The sequence below is a fragment of the Manis javanica genome, chromosome 14 (genome assembly GCF_040802235.1).
Source record: "Manis javanica isolate MJ-LG chromosome 14, MJ_LKY, whole genome shotgun sequence".
NCBI lineage: Eukaryota > Metazoa > Chordata > Mammalia > Pholidota > Manidae > Manis > Manis javanica.
The window spans coordinates 8,564,552-8,584,580 of record NC_133169.1 but is presented as its reverse complement, the minus strand read 5'-3'; the positions used below and the strand labels follow the sequence as shown (position 1 = coordinate 8,584,580).

At 39.1% G+C, this 20,029-nt stretch overlaps 2 protein-coding genes across 2 annotated transcripts; both read right to left on the bottom strand.

The window, feature by feature from the left end:
• Positions 1–371: 371 nt before the first annotated feature.
• OR10T2 (olfactory receptor family 10 subfamily T member 2) lies at positions 372–1,334 on the bottom strand. The gene has a single exon (XM_017664869.3). It carries the CDS (start codon positions 1,332–1,334, stop codon positions 372–374), a length of 963 nt encoding a protein of 320 aa, XP_017520358.3.
• A 12,023-nt stretch (positions 1,335–13,357) lies between these two features.
• Positions 13,358–14,368, bottom strand: LOC108399852 (olfactory receptor 10K2-like). The gene has a single exon (XM_037016699.2). It carries the CDS (start codon positions 14,366–14,368, stop codon positions 13,358–13,360), a length of 1,011 nt encoding a protein of 336 aa, XP_036872594.2.
• Positions 14,369–20,029: the final 5,661 nt, after the last annotated feature.

The following is a 20,029-nucleotide window of genomic DNA, read 5'->3' as shown; positions in this document are numbered from 1 at the left end:
TCATGAACCTGGTCCAGAATAGGTTTGCTACTAGGTGAAGGCTTGTGTCCTATTCTCTCTATCCAACCAGGAAAGCAATCGTCAGCCACCTTTCATTTTGGATACTGTGTTTTGCCTTAAATTATTATTAAATTTCTCTCTTTGCCATGTGTGAGGTTTTCTTTGTTTATTTATGTTTTGTTTGTTTTTGTTTTCTAACCAGGCATTGGACAATGTATCATGTAGACTGACTTGCACTTTTCTGGAGTACAAGGAAAGAAAAAAAGGCAACCACTAATCTCAGTCCTTGGATAGTGTCCAAGTCACGACTGGACTGATAAAAAGCATGGAGTAAATTTCACACCTTGGCTTCTGCTACTTTCTTAGTTAATTTAGGAGTTGCGTTTGTTGGCTGTCGTGGTGGCCACAGGCACTCCCAGGACTCTCCTCAGTGCCGTCTTCACGTCCTGGTTCCTCAGACTGTAGACAAGAGGATTAAGCAGGGGGGTAACCACGGTGTAGGTCACGGCTACCAGCTGGTCCTTGTCTGAGGCGGACTTGGACTGGGGCCGAAGGTAGATGACGGAGGCGCAGCCATAGTGGACGAAGACCACAGTGAGGTGTGAGGTGCAGGTGGCGAAGGCTTTCCTTTTGCCCTCAGCTGAGGGGATCTTCAGAATGGTGTTAACGATGAAGCCGTAAGATATGAGAATGAACAGGAAAGGCACCATGATTACCAGGATGCTGAGGCTGAACAGAGCCAGTTCTTCGACATGAGTGTCTGTGCAGGCCAACTTGATAACAGGTGCCATGTCACAGAAGTAGTGGTTGACCCTGTGGGGGCCGCAGAAAGGCATGTCACAGATGAGGTTGGTGGCCACCAAAGCGATAAAGAAACCTGTGACTCCCGACAGGGAAACCAGACCCACCCCTAGCCTTTTGTTCATGATGAGCGTGTACCTCAGGGGGTGGCAAATCGCCACATAGCGGTCGTAGCCCATCACAGCAAGGAGAAGGCAGTTGGTGCAGGCAAACGCAAGGAAGAAAAAGAGTTGAGTGGCGCAGGCCGCGAAGGAGATGCTCTTGGTGGCTGACAGCAGGTGGACCAGCAGCTGAGGGATGATGACCAAAGTGTAGCAGGACTCGGAAAAGGAAAGGATGAACAGGAAGCCGTACATGGGGGTGTGCAGGGTCCGGCTGAAGCGGATCACAGCCATGATGGTTGCATTGGCCACCAGGATGGTCAGGTACAGAAGAAGGAAGATGGCAAAAAGCAGCAGCTGGAGCTCCCCCAGGCTAGAGAAGCCCACCAGGGTGAAGTGGGCAACCGCAGTGGTTCTGTTGAAACCTGGCATCTGGACAGCGTCCTCCTGTGAATGAATCTGAGAGACCGAACGTTAATTGTCACTGTGATGAGAACATTTTCCCATTGTCATCCCTGTAAGTATTGTATTTTTACCCCCGAATGTTGATAGATCACTGTCTCTCTCTTTCTCTCTCTTTCTCTCAATCTATCTAGATATAGATATTCCCTTTGATGATTTTTTACAAGAAATTAATAATCTCCAGTAAGAGGAGAATAATCAGCTCTCTTATAGAAATATACAGAGATTAAAGGTGATTTTGGTTTGCTTTCTGATGTGTTTTTATATTTTTCCAAGTATACAATAATAAGCATGTTTTAATTTGATGATCCTAAATATACTTCACTTTTATGCAGCCCAGAATATCTTCACCTCTTTTTGGGCTACTGTCTAAACATAAACAAGAATAATTTGCTACTTCCAAAAATGATGCTATTATTTCTCCAAAATTAAAATAATTATGTTTGGAATATCCACATATCTAACTTATGCATGACATTTGTAACATCTGTTCACACAGACGATTGTTGGTAGCAGGGCACACGTGTCCTCCAGTCACTGGTGGTCACACTGGATGACCTGCTGGGAGGAGGCCAAGGGAGAAACGCGTGTATTAGGTTTGCACAGAGTATTTCTGAAAGAAAACATGAGAACTGGTAACAGTGACTGTTTCTGGATAGGGCAGTTGGATGGCTATGAAACTGGGGAGTCTGGTCAGGGAGAGAGGGACCCAGTTTTCACTGTACACCTTTTCACCAATTTAAATTTTTCATCATATGCAGGTAGTACCTTTTCTCAATAAAAATACTATTTACTTTAAAAAGAGAGAGAGAAAAGCACACATCCGTGACCAAGTACAATCAGCAGACAGATACAATGATAAAACCAAATAGTTATTATTGTTTTTAAGTTCAACAACAATTCTTGGCTGAGAATAGTGAGAGAATCCAACTCATCATTTGATTTACAGCAGAGGGCGTCTTAGAGGATTCAGGATGGGAGTGATAATTTAAAAGAAAAAGGAGATTTCTCATGCTGTAATTAGTAAACTCATGTCCATTATCCCTTTTCGAATGGGAATGTTTGTATCCCTTTTGTTTTAACAGAAAAAACAGTGACCTCATGGATGCTGGTTTACCTTAAGAAACGGACCGTGTCTCCAATGTTCTCTCCATATCACATCCTTGAAAATTTTTCTACCCGTGCAGAGTTCAGTTAAAACATCAGAGAAAGCAGTATTCACTGCCTCTTGAAGGCACAATTTCCCAGGAGCCAACTTCAGACATTTCCTTCCTGTAATTTTATACAGTGCTATTTTATCATTTGTGTTTTCATTTAGAGAGAGGTTGCTGTCATGCCGAAGCTACTTTAGCACTGTAACTGTTAACAAAATACAAATAACACCCATCTCATAGTCAAATAACATCCAGAGCCCTAATCATTTTTACTTTTGGAATCCGATCAAGAAATTAAGGAGAAACCCGGTACAGTACCTTCAACTCCTCAACATCTCCCAAATTTATGGCTGTAAAATATAAGGAGTTACTTGACGTGACACATTTGTGTACATTCACTGTTAAATGACATATCATCCATCATTATTCCTTTGCCTAGATAGCTCCACATACCTGCTGCAGTAACCTTTTCCCTTTGCATCATATTTTGCAGAAAACTAGCTGCTTTTGGGTAAGCTAGCTCATTTTGACCCTCACACGTGGCAGAAAGCACAATGTCTTTATCTCCAAGTCATAGGTAAGGGACCTGCCATTTCCTGAACAGAGTAACCTAGGAACACCCTCTTCTTTGCACTTAATGTGTTAAAATGAACTCATTTCTTAGTTTTGGCTTGGCTCCTTCTATAGAGTGTAAACTTCTTACATGGGGACAATGCTTTTTATTAATAGCTGAATCCCTAGCACCATAGCATAGTTTCTAGTTCATCATGAGCTCGAAGATTTTAAATTGAATAGAATCTAAAAAAAAAGGCCAGATAGTGTGCTCCAGTATCAGATTTTAAATCTTGTAACTTCCAATCTGCTTTCTATCTACCGTATCTTATGCCACCCATTCTTTTAACTTGTCAGAAAAGTGTCTGTCCCCCACTTTTTCCAAGGGACCACAGCAAGCACAGGTCCATGCTGCTAGATTAAAGAAAACTCATTTTACTGCTTCTGACTTTTCTTGGCCAATTTAACTTTAGAGTTTTCTTGAATTATCAAATTTTATAATATGAGATTTATTACCTTTAAACTTTAGATTAGGAAAATGAGAAAAAAAGAACAAAAGGTAGATGGAAACATAAGGATATTGGGAAGGCCCTCAAAGATAGGGAAGTTCAAGATGTTGCTGAATTTTAATTTTGTGAATCCAAGTGCTTTCAACATCCTCCTAAAGCATTAGTTTCTTTTTCTGTGATCCAAACGAGAATTTGGTTATCTCTAAGATACCTTCCGTTCTTGGCCACAGTCCTAGTATTGCTTTAAAACCTTTTCTCATGCTGTTTCATAGACTTACACAGCCTATTATTTTCTGTATCCATTCCCTCCATGTCCCATATCCTCCAATAAACCTTCCCTGGCTACTAGAGTCCACACACATACTCTTTGAAATCATGCTTGTATGGTGACTGTTTGTATTATTTTATAATCAATTTGTATATATATGTATAACTGTTCCTCCGGAGATGACGTCTTTGGGGCAGGGGCCAGAGCAATGTATTCTACATGATCTGCAGCCCCAACCACAATACAGGGCACTTAGAAGACTACACAAAAACTTATTAAATTACCTTTTAATTCTCCTTTTTGTTTCTGAGTTTTCTATATATTATAATTTTTCCCCTAGAACATGTTCTCTGCTCTTCTACTGCAAATTCTCATCGGTCTTAAGCTTTTTTTTATTACTCTCAAACTCACATTTTTTTAAAGGAGAAGTTTACCTTGATGAATTTATGTTCATGAAAATAACTAAACTCCCTCATGCTAAAAGAATACTTTTAATCTTCAGTTACGTCTACTACTTGATTGCTCAGCATTCTCCTGTCCTATAAGGTGTGGGATGTGTGTATATGTGTTTCTGACTGTGTGTGTTTGCACACTCAGACTGCAAGCCTTTCATTTTAAGATAAAGCCAATAAAGTGTTACTTTGGTGCCAAATCTCTTTAATTCTAGTAAAAATTATTATGCAAGTGTATTCAAATTTGAAATCCTGGGTGGAAAACATTGCCTTCTTCAGACAGTAGCTGACAAAGAAAATACACTCACCCACTTATATTCAAACCATCAAGGAGGTTGACGTATGACTTTAAGTTTAGGGATTCACAGTCTTGCAGGTATTTTGAATGTTGAAAGAGGCAGCAGCAGACAGTCATTTGTAAAAACAATGACATTTGTCCTGAAAGATTAAATGATGGGGAAAAAATGCCCGGAAACATTGCACAGAGAGTTTTACTTGGATGCTTAGATGTCCAAACCTTTTTAAGTCTTAAAAAAGAGGTTGAAAATAGCCCCGTCTATATTCATATGTCATTCAAAATTCTATAATTAGGTTTGAGAGTATTTATAGCCTCTGGGATTCTAAGGAGTAGGGCCCTCTGAGACTTAATGGGTCGCTAAATGAAGAAAGAAAATAAATGACTAAATTTGGACAAGGACATTTTATTTAATATCAGAAGAGAATAATTCACATTGCAAAAAAACTTTCCATCTCTCTAAAGCACTAAAAACATTATTCTTATAGAATGAGGGAGTTTAGTTATTTTCAGATAGAAAAGGTTGTGAAGCATTGAGACACCAAGAGAAACCAAGTTCTCGAACCTGGATATTTACATGAAGGCTGACCTGATAAAGCATGAGAAGTGAAGGCAGGGGTTGGTGAATGGAGGTATGGTTGGCCCTTTGGGGGATTTCATACGTAATACCTGTCCTATTTCTATATGCAAAGTCTGAATATAAAGTCAAACAACTGGATTTCTTAATTTCCTTCAGGGAATTATTCTAAGGGAATGACTTTTATTCAGCAACTATTCATAGACTGTGGGGATTTAGGAAGCACTGCATTAGGACTTACAGTGATACTGACAAATCCCACGAATCAATCTGAGCTAGAAGGGGAAGCAATACAAGCATAATGAGGTGCGGCAGGAGGCATGTGCCGTGAACAACAGGGGCGGCAAGAAGATGAACACCCCTCAGTGAGGATCATCTTGAACAAAACCAGGGCTGAGATTTGGCCAAAGACTTGACGAACAAGAACACTGGGAATGAGGAAGCTCAGTAGAAGCTGCTGTTTTGTGCTTAGGACATTCCAGGGAAACAGTGAGGGGGAAGGTTGACTACTGGTTATGGGTATAGTCTGGTTACTGGAGCAAGCCATCTTTCTGAAAACAACTAAAATTGCTGGGGAAATATTTTCAAGATCTTCATAGATATGTCGATGAACTGAAAGTATAGTAAGAATTTTCAAGTCAACATCTGAGAGAAAGCAAAGAGATTACTGGAAGTTGCTTCTGAATAAATAGATTTTAAACCCAAAATGCAAGGGACCTTTTTTTTGACATTAGAAAAATTTTAATGTGATTATCCACTTTAACAGATTAAACAAGGATGACAATATGATCATTCATAACAAAAACTTTTATGAGACTAGAAATGGAAAGCTATCTCTTAATCTGATAATATTTATCTGCAAAGAGGCCAGAGCAAGTATCAAATCTAATAGTAAAATATTGGAGGTTTTCCCCTTGAGATAAATACCAATAACCTATTAATACAACTTCTATTTAAGTAGTCTTAAACAAGTATTTCACTTGAGGCTCCAGAGAGTACAATAAAAGATAAAAAGAAATAAAAGGAGTAACACTGGGAAAGAAGAATCAAATTGTTACTACTTGCAAATGATGTTACTGTGTGTGTAGAAATTCAAAGGAATTTACAAAGACCTTATTTGAAATAAGCAGAATGTTTAGTGATTTTGTTAGATAAGAAAAGTACTATAGACCAATTGCTTTGCTAAATATTACAACAAGAATTTAGAAAACATGAAAGATGCTATTTATAAAAGCCTCGAGTTAGAAATCTACATAAAAGAGTGGAGGAATCTGGACTGCCTTGCTAGGGTGGGGCAGGGAGGGCTGGCGGGGGTATCCTCAGTAGCAGACACCTGGGAGCCTTAAGAAATGGCTAGAGGGGAAAAACCAGGTGGATTTATCCAGGTGGGTAAGTGAGTAGAAGAAAACAAAATTCATCAATACACTTACCACCTGGATATCACTTCTGTTAACATTTTGCCACACAGCTTCCTGACTTTTCTATATGCTCACTGTGCAGAAAAGAGTTAACACAGCAGGCCTGCACTGCTGTCCTTAAAAACCCTTCTCGCAAGCTTGGCGCTTGGCTGGCGTCTGGAAAGGTGGCTGGCCAACACTTCGACAAACTGTCACTGATTTATAAAGGTGGCTCTCTGTACCTCATCTATCTGTACAAAGAATGTGGCCTGTTGGGTCAAACTAGGCTGAGGATGGCAATGTGATGCTCAATAAAATCCTTGGGCATTGAGTTTCTAATGAGTTTCCCTGGGCATGAACGTATCAGAGATGCTGCTGTAATTTCATTGTTGGGAGAAAGATACATTCTGTGTGATCCTCAAGGAAAAGAGACATTACGAGGATATCTGCGAGTGGATTCCTGCCGATGCCACCTGGCTCTCATGATTTCCTCAGTGTGTATTTTCACTAAACTCTTGCCATCAATCCTAGCTGTAAGTCCTCCAGAATGAAACTTCTAATGTGGACCTTCAACAAACACATATGACATTTCCCAGAAAATGAGATCATATTATATGTGCCATTTTATTTTATTTTCCTCTACTGATGAATTTTTATTACACAGTTTGAAAGCAAACATGCTCATATGAAAACACCAGGAGTTTGATACAAATGATTGGATTGCTAAAGAATATGAGATAAGTCTGAAAAAAAGAATTCGAGGTTCATTTTAAAGACTCTTTATCTCCTTGAATAGCTTTACAACAACTCAATGATTAAATAGCCTTCTATTTCCTTTATTCTTTCCTTAATGCCTCTTATTTGCCCCAACATGTCTCTACATGACTTACTGTCTTTTATTTTCTGGTCAGCACTCTTTGGGTTGCAAGGAGCTAAAATCCACTCACTGTGTCATAAGAAAAATTAAAAGTACATGTTCATATGTCCGGGGTATGGGTGGACATTTTAAAGATGTATCTGTCTTCTTGAGCCCAAGGAAAGGAAATGGAGTCCAGTCAAATTTCAATGATCTGGGGACATGTCAAGAGCCGATGTTCTCTTGTCCGTCAGAGGCCACAGGCTTCTCCGTTGATTGTTTCCGGAGCCAGTTGGCTCTATATTTCTCTCTCCACACAGATCACCTTCTTTTCTTCAACTTGTATTTGGCCAAAAAGTCATGTCAGCCCTTCAGTAAGCATGGTTTTTTAGCCATTTTTTCCCTGATGAACTTCTTTAGTGATTTATTCCAATTCAAAAACCCCAGTCAGCTGTGGCTTGAAAAGGAGAGTTTCAGTGGGCAGCAGGTATTGTGGGCATGAACAGCCAACTCCAACAGACGGCGGTGACTGACATCTCTCAGTGAATTACTACCTGTGCCTGACACATAGGTAACACTTAATAAACTTATAACAGGTGAAAGACTCCTTGTTGAGTATTTCGGAAGGTCTCAGGGTTCACACTGACTGTTAATGGAAGTGACAAGTTTAGAATGTGGTCAAGGGTCACTTTTCAAGTTCTTACAATCCAGCTCTGTCTATACCCTCTTGATAAGCGAGTGACTGTTCTAGAGAGTAGCTGAAGACTTAACCTAAGAGCTACCCATATTTTAGATGCTGTAGAGAGGTATTTTCCAAATTTCAGTTATTTGTGTACCTTCTCATGTTTTTTGTGATTCCCATATCCCTCTTGCACTATTAACTTAATCTTGAAAAAGGTGAGCTAACAAGCTTTTTATTATTTAGATGTATTTACTAGCTTTATTCCCCTTGGCATAGTTCTAGTATGCTGTAGGTCACAATGGCTTCATCTGTCCAGTAGAGAAGCTAACTTTTGTATTTTTTTATTGCATTGTCACTTTAAGAAACACTTTGTGATGTAGCTCTTAATCCTTGTTCATGATTACTTTTGGTGAAATTTTAGAAGTGGTAGTTTTGGGTCTATTAATATTTTAATTTTTGATGCATATTGTAAGTCAACTTTAAAAAATATATACCAATGTCCACACTGACAGCATGTATAAGAGAAAAGCTTATTTTCCTCTCTCAGAACAATAAAAGCATTAATTAAAAAAATCTGAATGATTCAGTTATAATTCTTTTTTAAATTGCTTTCATTCAATTGCTTGTACAAGTCAACATTTTCAAAAATTTTTCTGTATAGTGGCTGTATTTTCTCTTCATGAAGTACTTGCCCATATTTTTCATTTTTTAAATTATTTGGCTCTACTTTTATGATATTTAAATTTCTTTATATTTTATTTCTATAAAGAAGTGACTTTTTTATGTTTTTAAATATTCTTCCTTATTTTGTCCTTTAATTAATAGGTAATTGATATTGTTATATAAATCATTTGTGCATTCAAATCATTTCATTTATGATTTGATTTCAACTTGAATTTGGCCAAAAGTCATGTCAGCCCTTCAGTAAGCATGGTTTTTTAGCCATTTTTTCCATGATGAACTTCTTTAGTGATTTATTCCAATTCAAAAACCCCAGTCAGCTGTGGCTTGAAAAGGAGAGTTTCAGTGGGCAGCAGGTATTGTGGGCATGAACAGTTATAATTCTTTTTTAAACTGCTTTCATTCAATTGCTGTTTTCATGTTTAGAAAGCTCCCCTAGATTGGATGTATTTATTTAAATTTTAAATTTACTATAATTTAAGAACTATTGTAACATTAGATTGATTTTATTTTAGAATAAATTATGAAATAGAATCTAATCAGCACCTTTTAATATTAAATGATATGAATAACTCCATTTCTTTTAAAAATAACCCTTACTCAATATTTTACTACATAATGATATTACTTTTGGATTTTCCTTTCTATGCTTTGATCTGTGGGTTTAATATTCCACTATTATAGTTAATGCAATTTTATAATACGTTTTGCTTTCTGGCAGGGCAAGGGGCTAGCAACCCTTATCACTGCTCCTCAGAATATCCTGGGATTTTCATTCACAATTAGTCTTCTGTTTGAAATTGGAAACATTTATCAGATATGAAAAAATAGATATTTGCTTACAATTTATTTGAATTTAAAGATGAAATAAGGTCTAATTGGTATTTCTACACAACTGAAACATCCTGTCCGTGTATGAAGTCTCTGTTTCATGCAGCTGTTATTCTGTAACTCTCAGAAGAGTTTCTTTATGGCTTCATTTTAATAAAGCTTGACTAGAAGTTGTTAAATATATTGCTACATGTTTTGTGAAGTGGATAATTTAAATTCCCCATTTTTGCATTGACCTTTTCACACAGATGTGTTAGCTCTCAAAGGTACTCATGTAACTTCTATTTCCTCTTGATACCCTCTTTTGTAGGCTGTTCAGGGATTCTGTCTTACACATGCAGCCCTGTGGGCGCAGGCAGGATGTTCAAACATCTCCTTACTCCCCTGATGGTGACTCTGTAGAGTTCACTTCTAAACTCATTCTGAACTGTTGCACCACTGACCATCAGCAATGATACCTCTTGCCAAGTACAGGTGCAGCAGCTTCTCGGTAGTTGTGTAACCACATCCCCTGGGAATGAATATTGTACTGTGTTTTTATGCAAGTTCTTTCCACCTTGCTAATAAAGATTCATCGGGGGAAATGAGCAACTTGCTTGACTCAGATGCAAGAGCAAAGAAGCAAAAAGTGAAATCTGGTTCCTAAAGGTTTTCCAGAAAGGAAAGTTCAAGATAAAGTGGAATGGTTGGGAGAATCATCTCAGGAAGTACAGTAGTTCTGGGGGAAAAGAGATAGGAAGTCATCCCACTGAGCACTGAATAAGTTTGAATGAACACATGAAAGTTGAGTCAGTAAGTTGAGTCAGTGAAGAAAGGATAATTTGCTAGAAAATGGGGATTTCTCGAACCCTATTTTTGCCTTGAGCTGATCACTCTCTTCCTATTAGACATATAATTTGACTGCACCTCTGGTTATTGGGCTCAGCGCCCTATTGAAACAGGTAGGCTTGTACCGCAATCACATTCTCATTGCAAGTAGAGTAGGAAGGGGACGGCTCCATACATAGAAAAATGTGCGTGGGGGCTTTGCTGAGAAACTATCTTCTCAAATGAAAGACGCCCTGGAGAGATGTCCAGAACTACACTAGCCTAGGTAGACTTAAATCTCTTATTTTACAGTGGCTGGTTTCCTGAAAATGTATGAAACTATCAACATATTGTTAAAAATCATCAGAGAGGATAAAAAAGTCATCAGGAATTTAGAAAAAATAATATACTGAATTCCTTTCTCTGAATGCATCTACTCAGCCTAATCAGCTCTTGAATTTTGTGACTGTTAAGATTGTTATATATTAATAATTAGGAAACCAAACCTTGTGTGTTATATCATCTTTCACTGACTTATATAGGAATATATATCCCTGAGGAAGGAGAATCTTTGTTGGCTAAGCACAAATGTACTCATCTTTCTCAGTGTAAATGCCTCTGGGATTGCTATTCAACTCCTCTCTCAGCTGCAATTCACTCTTCTCCACTTTGTAGATAACTTACGTTGATACTCTTCAAATTACATTTTCTGGAATTGTGACTGGTCTCAGTGTTAAGAGTATCTTAGAAAATCAGTGCCCATCCACAAGGCCAGCCTGATAGGTTACAAATCCCTTCATATTGCTATTATATCATATATGGCCAAGGTCACAGAAATCCTCTAACGTCTAATTCTGCCTTGGTTTAGCCATTCCTATGATGTATTCAAAAGACATATATATATACAGAAGGCACTGCTGAATGGGAAATAAAAACACCAATTTATTATCATTAGCTGAATTGATGCCTGAAACTCAAATGCAGATTTCCCTGTAAAGTCAGTCAGAATACACAGCCTCCTTTAAAGGGGCCCAACGGCCTTGGCTTCCTTGCTAAAGCCAACCCCAAATCTAAAGGGCTTATGCTTTCCTGCAAGTTACATATGACTAAAGGAGGAGCTAAAATTAACCCCGGATGTGTGTGCAGGTGTGTGAAAAGCAGAAGGAGAGCAAGATGTTCAGGTCTAGCCCAAGAGGACGGCCCAAGGTCAAGTTCATGATTTGGTTACACGAAAAAAAAAAACAAACGGCAGCAACAAATGCACCAGGAAAGTCATTCTAATATCCAAGGTTTTCAACACATGGTGATCCCACCCACTTGTCAGCATCCTGGTATCTGACCTCAAGTATCCACAAGTCTTGGGAAAGAACAAAGCAAAAGATGGCAGCTTATCTTATTGTCTGTATTATGTTAGGATGGGGGTTAACTGCACAGTATGATATGAACGCCATTTATCATTTACCTAAGAGTATATCTTTTCCACAGATGTCACATGGCTGGGTCCTCTGCTGTTGAAGATGAATACTCAAGCATTCTACCCTGTATTAATTAAAAATAGTCTTCTCAGAGGGCCGGGTGAGAGCATTAATAAAGGAAGCGGAGGATGTGGGCTCAGTATCAATTCTACTCACAAGTAGGCAAGACATTTTAATTTGCTGAGTCAGTGTTCTTATCTATAAAACCTGGGTCATAATATATATGTCCTAGGGATGTTCTAAAATGCAAAGGAAGTGACATCTTTCAATGGTATCAATCTGCGCAGGTTTGAACAACTAGCACATTAAGCTGATTCACATCAGGGGTTAACAGTTTATTTCCTTTTCATGAGACAAGTGATGGGCTGAAGGCCTGGGCTGAGCAAGAGGCCCAAGACAAAGAGAACTTGGTGGCCAACAGAACTAATCTTGCTTTAGTCTCTGTTGATCCTCAGGCCCTTCAGCAAGTCTCAAGCCTCAAAGAAATGGAAGAGTTGCAGCTGACTTACATTCTGAGCAGACAGACCCAGTATCCCACCATAAAGCAGGGCCTGGGAAGGAAATATGGTTTCTCCCTACTTGTTTCAATCCCTGGAAGGTGTATCTCCTTGATGAGACGACTGGGGTTAGAAAAGGAAGAGTCTTAGAAACAACATGATTCTGTCAGAAAACCCTTACTGACAAGTGGATCCTGAAAATAAATAGAAAGCAAGGAGACTGAGCACCCTGTCTGCTCTCACTTCTGCAGGAAGACGAGATAGTAAATAAAATGTCTAACATGCAGATGGCTGAGCTGTGTGCGGAAGAACTATTTGCTCTTTACACAGAATTTTCTATTTGGTGACTATTTATTGAACTAGGTTTACACTTGGCCTGCCTTTCTTGGCAATTCTATGATTTTACATCTTTTCTTTAACCTAGGCCCTGGGAGTCTCCTCAAGGAATGCCGACCAAATTTAGATGTGTGTTAGTACCTAAGAAATTAGGAAAAAACAGCTCCATTAACACATTAGAAACACAAAAATGGATGATTTTCTTTCTTGAACATGAATTCGATGTATCTTATGCACCAAGCATTGTAACAGGCACTTTGCAAATATTTTCTCATTTAAAAATTGTGATCTGACTATATTGAAAGACTGTGACTTAAGAAACACTCAAAAAGGGAGAGATATAGAGACAGGAGCTTCCTGGGTCCCTGAAACAGGGTTAGGTGCAATATTTCCAGGGCTGGTTTCCAGTCTGGTTAAGATTGGGTAACAGTATCTGCCAGAGCCTAGAATTCTGAACCCGTATATGCTTTCCTACAATAGCCGTCCATTATTTTTCCTGGGTTGAAAACATCAATATGCAATAATTTAGGTGATCCTGGCAAGAAGCTGTGTTTTTTCTCAATTTAATATTGGAAACGAAGGATAAATGATCTCTGATCTTGAACAATAAACTCAGTTGCTTGATCATTGCTGCTCTGGGACGTTCTCCCTGTATCCTTGTGCTTTACTGCTTGGAAAGAGCAGGTCCAGATTAATGTTGTGGCAGGAAATGGCTCTCCCCACAACTCTACGGAGAGCTGATCTGAACTCTTTATTTCTCAAGCTGTAAATTGTCGGATTGAACAATGGAGTGAGGATAGTATAGGACACTGATATAAGAGCATCCTGGCTTGAGGAGTAGTTGGAATTAGGCCGTAAGTAAATAAAGGAGGCACAGCCATAATGGACAGTGACAACAATGAGGTGAGAAGCACAGGTGGAGAAAGCTTTGCACCTGCCTAAGGCGGAAGGAAATTGGAGTACGGCAGAGATGATGCAAATATAGGAAACCAAAATCAGTAACAGGGGGATTACCAGGACCAGGGCACAGAGCACGAAGATGACAATCTGACTGAGGTGGGTCTGGTGAGAAGCCACCTTGAGGACAGGACGGATGTCACAGAAGAAGTGGTGGAGTTGGTTGGAGGCATGGAAGGGCAGGTGAAATACCAGGGACGTGATGATCTGTGCAATTGTGAAGCCACAGGCACAGGCCGCAGCCACCAGCCCCACACACGCCCCACGTCCCATGAGCACTGAGTAGCGCAGGGGGTCACAGATGGCCACGTAGCGATCGTAGCCCATGGCTGCCAGCAGGAAAGAGTGGGAGCAGCCGAGGAAGAGGAAGGCAGACATCTGGATGGCACAGCCCAGGAAGGAGATGGTCTTCCTCGGGGCCAGCAGGTCGACCAGCATCCTGGGTACAATGACGAAGGTGTAGCAAGTCTCGGAGCAGGAGAGGACGGCGAGGAAGAAGTACATGGGGGTGTGAAGGGCTCTGTCCAGCACGATGGTGGAAACGATGATGGCATTGGTGCCCAGCGTGAGCAGGTACAGGAGCAGGAAGATAACGAAGAGCAGCGGCTGCAGCCTGGCCAGGGGCGAGAAGCCGAGGAGGATGAACTCTCTCACCAGGGTCTCGTTGGCCGGCTCCATGGCAAGTACATCCTCAGAGACAATCTGAGAGAAAGGAGGCGATAGTGCCAAGAGAAATCCCTGAAAATTAAAATCACAGGAAAGCGATCATCATAGAGCAGGCACTCAGATTTTGAGCTCTAAACTCATTATTCCTCTTCCTTCCAGTTTTTTAAGACATGAAGAAGGATCTAAAATCAGGCAAAATGTCTACCCAACACTGAGTCTCCACAGCAATTCTGACACAGCAGGCAAACCATTCTTGACATTTCTCAGATTCAAGTGTCCCTTCATCTCCATGCACAGGATGAGGCAGTTATTCAAATTCTTCACCTCTCACCTGTGTGCATTTGAGTTTCCTGCCCGTATACCCTCCCCCTTTCCCTCTGGTTGTAAAATAAATCATTGGAATGCACTAGACTTATATATATCTGCAATACCTTTTCATTATCATTCTCTTTGTATCCCCACCCACTAGACCTACTTTCTCTCCAACTGGGCGTGCCTGACTTCCTGGCTCCGCCCCCTTACACTCTCATCACGCCCACTCTTGCTGCTCTGTCTTTATTCTGTTCCCAGATCCGGGGAAAGTTCCCCAAGGTGCAATCTGTCTACACATCCTTCACTGCCCATCTCAGAGTCCTTCCTCCTGCAGACAGGACCGGACTTTCTTTAGGATTCTCGGCCACGGTCATCACTTCCCTTAACTCCTACTGAAATCACTTTGGGCTGATCTCTCCCATCACCCCACCCCGTCTCCTCAATCCCGTCTTTTACCTCAGGCCAGACTAATCTTCTGATTACAATATATATAATATAAATCGTATCATATTGCTTCCCCTCTCAAAAAATTTACTCATAGCTATAGCATAAAGTTCAGACTCTTCATGGTTTTCAAGTCCTGTTTTGGGAAACAAAGTATCTTCTGTGATCATCTTTAGATGTCTACGGGAGGGATCACGACTGTGCAGTTAGCACATCCTTCCTTGCTTCTGTTCCTCGTTCATGTTAATTTCCTATTTTTTATTTATAAATATTTTACCACTATTCATACTCACCCACATCTACTTTCTGGGGTGCGTTTTTATTAAGAAATTGTTTCTTCTTCAGAATTCACATAGATACCGATTGCCAATTTGATATGTCATTTATTTAATTTTGAAATTTTGTATTCAATTTGTCTCCTCTCTCTTTTCCACTAGATTTTGTGCCCTTGAAGGGAAGATGTAAAGTATATGGATCTCACCCTGAATTCTCTTGGGCATCTAGAACCATGTTAAATACATAATAGCTTCTCAATAAAAAATTGCCATAAAAATTAAAAAACTACCTTGGCATATTGTTATGTACCTCATTCATGTTGCCACAGGGTTCATAGAATTAAGAGAGTAAGAGAATTCTCAGCATTGTTTCATCCCAGGATGAAATACAAGACCTAGCATATCTAAGGATATCTGTACTGTATGGAATTATGTTTCATTCCCTCAAACCAAAAAAAAAAAAAATCTCAGTTTACAATAGGAAAATAGCCCCGAAGCATCTTGGCACTGGAATTTTATGAACTTAGGTTTATTTCTAATTCCTAGTATCTGTTACTCTTTAGAGCATATTGGAATATAAATCAACAGGAGGGAAATCATAAGGTAATCTTGTGTTTATCCCATTTTAAGAAGTATATCATTCAAAGGTATTATCTTAAGTACTATTAATAACAAAAATTAATGGCAGTGTACCCTACCTTAGCTGAAAACCACTGAATCAAGAATATTAGTTGCTAAACAAAAAGTATTTAGCGGTGTGATCACAACCACGTGTCAGGCACTAGGCACTATATGTTAGGGATACACACATAAATAAGACCCAGCCCAACGTCTCAAGTTGCTCCAGTTCAAGGTGAGATGTGCTCAAAAGAAGGCATTATTATACAGTAATGTGGGGATTGAAATGGTAGATATGCATTTGCAGTTGTGAGAGCACAAGGACACAGATCTTTTGTACATCCTTGGAAAAGAATATTTTTGTATTTATCTCTGAGTTTCTTCACATCTGTTGTCAAAATTTGGGCTAAATAAAGCATTCTTGGAAAAATGCCATGAGCCTAGGCACAGTGCAGTTTCTACTACTTAAATCCAGATGTAGAGGCAGCCACAGTAGAATCTCCTGGCTTCTGGGAGCACTGTTTTGACCTGGTGTTTTCTGCTTCCATAGTTCACACCCCCTACCCTCAACTCAAACCTTGTGAAAGGGACAAATCTTTTCTTCTTCTATCTTATTCCCCTGATTCTTTGCTCAATTTTTATTACATATAAGATACCCTTATTAGTAATATACTGTTGTCTTTCGAATTTCAGGATCTGACTACCAATAGATTTCTAAATATATGATCTTGGAGTTTACCTTTATAAGCATGTATACGGTTGAGTAATGTAGGAATAAAGTGGGTTTTGAACTTAGATATAGGCTTTACTCCTGACTCTGGCATGTTCTAGTGGTAAGATCTTAAATTCTCCACGTCCCATTTTCTCACTTGTGTGGTGAGAAAAGTAATTCTTGCCTCTCAGGGGTATAGTGAAAATTACCTACAATCATGTAAAGGAAAGTTTCTAATTCAATAAACAGTGAATGTTTATTAAATACTTCCTTTTATTACATTATTGTTGTTCTATGGGGACTGAAATGAAAAATATTTCATGAGTGATACGGTGAGCATCTGCCTCATGGCAAGCTGTTGCAACTGCTTTTTCTGCACTTTCCCAGAGATAGAAAATTTTAAAGGGATTATCATTCCCTGGGGATCTCCAAGCCTGACTCGAAGTAACCTGCTTTTCCATGGAGTTCTGTTCTGTACTGGAAGGGAGGTAAGGGTACCATTCTTGAAGTACCACGCAAACCCTTCGGCATCTGGCTGCCCTGTAGTCAGTCATCCATGCAGGTTACACACACCTGGTAGAAAACAAAGGATGTTTCCTGAATCTTCTATTTATTATTTTGGGGGGGGGGTAGGGGTTTGGGATAAACTTAGAAGATAAAATTGTAGTTAATTTTAGTCCCATACAAACATAAACTTAGGAATTTCTTATTATGGATGTTTTATAATTACTGATGATGTATATTTTATACAACATGTTTTATCTACACATGTAGGTATCTAATGTCAACTATTTATTGAACTGTTAAAGACTGGAATAGATTGTTTCATAATTATCATATTTTATGGTTTCATGCTTTCTATTATGTCCTAAGCACTACACATGTAAATGGAAATAAAATCATTTTTCCTTTCTCAGAGAAGAACCAAATAGCTAGTGAGATCACAAGACAGACTATCATAAGCATTAGAGGAGAAGTACAAGCCAAATGTCCTGAAATTCTTGACTAAGCAAATTATTTCATGGAAATCTTTGGAGAATAAATGGTATTTGAATATCGTCTGTAAGCATTTTGATAGAAGTAGGAACCGATTCTTTGTGGCATTATGTATATAAACATTGTGATTGAGCTGATTTCTTTCTTCTTAAATACTGATTAGCCCTTCAGAATTTAACAAGTACCTGCTGTTTTACTGAATAAATATAAAGAGACATCCTGTTTATGAAGGAAATGCATGGCTTTATACATGTCTGTGAAACAGGACACTCATTTCCCCCCTTTCCTTTCTTCTGTTTCTTGACCATAAACTTCACACTGGGGTCACAAGCTAAAAATACTCACCCCAACCTAACTCAATGAGGTTTATGGGGACCATCATTCCAGCCTAATAGTCAATCCTTATTGCTTTTGATGTTTCCAGGGAGAAAAAATACATCACGATTTTGGTATTAGTTTGTTAGCAAAAACTTAGATCCATCCTTTAAAACTATAATGTGAGCTAATGCTTATTACATGTTCTCCATATTCTCAATAGAGTGAAAAAACTATTATATGTTTTCTAATTTGGTCCTCCTAATGGCCCGATGAGGTAGTTACTACTTTAAATACCTCTATGATGAAGATGTGAATTTGAGAATCAAAGAGTTTAAGGTGTCTCTCAAGTTCACACAGTTGGTAAAACTAGCACTAGACAGTAGATCTTCTGATTGGTGTAGGAGGGTGTGTGTGTGTGTGTGTGCACGCACACGCACATGAGCACACGTGTGTTGGTGAGAAAGGGAAAGCAGTATTCTGTCGCCCTCTTTCCATATGAAAGTATTTAAAGAACGGCACTTCTGCTATGGGTTTAAGTCCCAACTCCACCATGTGTTAGTTCTGGGACCCTGCTCCTTTCTGTAACAGTTTCCTTATCTTTATAATGGGGATCACTCTGATATCAGCCAACTTAACTTTCTAGGTTTCTCCAATATGAACGAGAAAATATTATCATAGTGGCTAAGTGTTACACAAATGTTACTTCTGTGGTTATCCTTTGGAATGGAAAAGGGACAGACAATTTTGAGAATATTTACTTTGACACTTGCTGCTACCCTCCCTTGGCTTCAGAAAGGATTTAACAGGATATGATCTTCCTGGCAGGACTGAGAAAGGCATGTGTATTAGTCCTTGTTTCTTACCAAGGAGCATCTCCAGACAGCCAGAATTATAAAGGTTATAGCCATAGGGGATCTCAAAGACCTAGCTTAGTAATTTCATTTGACAGATGAAGAAATTGAGCTTCAGGGGGTAGTATGAAGATCACAGGGAATGCAACAGAGAGGATGTGTTAGCAACACAGGACAGAGGTCTTTTGTCTTTCAGATGAGTGTGAGTCCCACAGAAATAACCTGCCTCCTGGAGATGTTTATTACAGATAATTACCTCCATTTTGGGTACAGTGGTTATTCTTTTCCCAAGCCTACCTGTTCTCTGTGAGCTTGTGCTAGTGTTTCTGTCTCTGATTTTATTTTTTGATTCTGATTTTTGCTCTGAATTCTCAAAGACCACAGTTTCCTTGTCTTATTAACAGTTAACTTTTATTATTCCCAGAGCACCCACTAAGGTTTTGTTTTAGGTGTAACTTTGTCTAGATCCCAGCTAACACAACCATTTCTGAAAAAAAAAACATCATGTTAAGATTTTATAGGTATATATGTACAAGGGAATATTATTCAGCCTTAAAAAAGGAAGTCCTGCCATTCGCAATAGCATGAATGAGACTGGAGGACATTATGCTAAGTGAACTAAGTCAGACAGAGAAAGATCATTCATGAATATCAAGTATCTAGAAAAGTCTAACTAGGAGAAGCAGAAAGTGGAGTTGTTAATGCCTGGTGGGTGGGTGGATAATGGGAATGGCTGTTCAGTGGATATAAAGTGTCAGTTATGCAAGATGAGTATGTCCCAGAGATCTGCTGTACAACACTGTGCCTTCAGTTAGTAATATGGTATTGTGTACTTAAACATTTATTAGGAGGGAAGATTTCATGTTAAGTGTTCTTACTATAATAAAATGAAAGATTTTGTGATTAAAATATTGTTGAATGTCCTATTAAAAAACTAAATCAGAACCAAGACAGTGTCTTTGTAAATTTGGGAAGAGCAATGAGTCAGTTAATTTAGAATATATATAAAACTTACCTGCATAGTTCTGCATGAATTCACTTTAAAGCTTAAATAACCCTGGTTAACATTATTTGGAGCACCCGTTGTTCATTACTGCTGTCTCTGTTTCTTACTGGCATTGTATTAGCATGGGCCCATCACCCTTTC

Excerpts from the sequence above, each read along its gene's own strand:
- OR10T2 (XM_017664869.3), bottom strand. The coding sequence starts at position 1,334 with ATGCCAGGTTTCAACAGAACCACTGCGGTTGCCCACTTCACCCTGGTG.
- LOC108399852 (XM_037016699.2), bottom strand. The coding sequence starts at position 14,368 with ATGGAGCCGGCCAACGAGACCCTGGTGAGAGAGTTCATCCTCCTCGGC.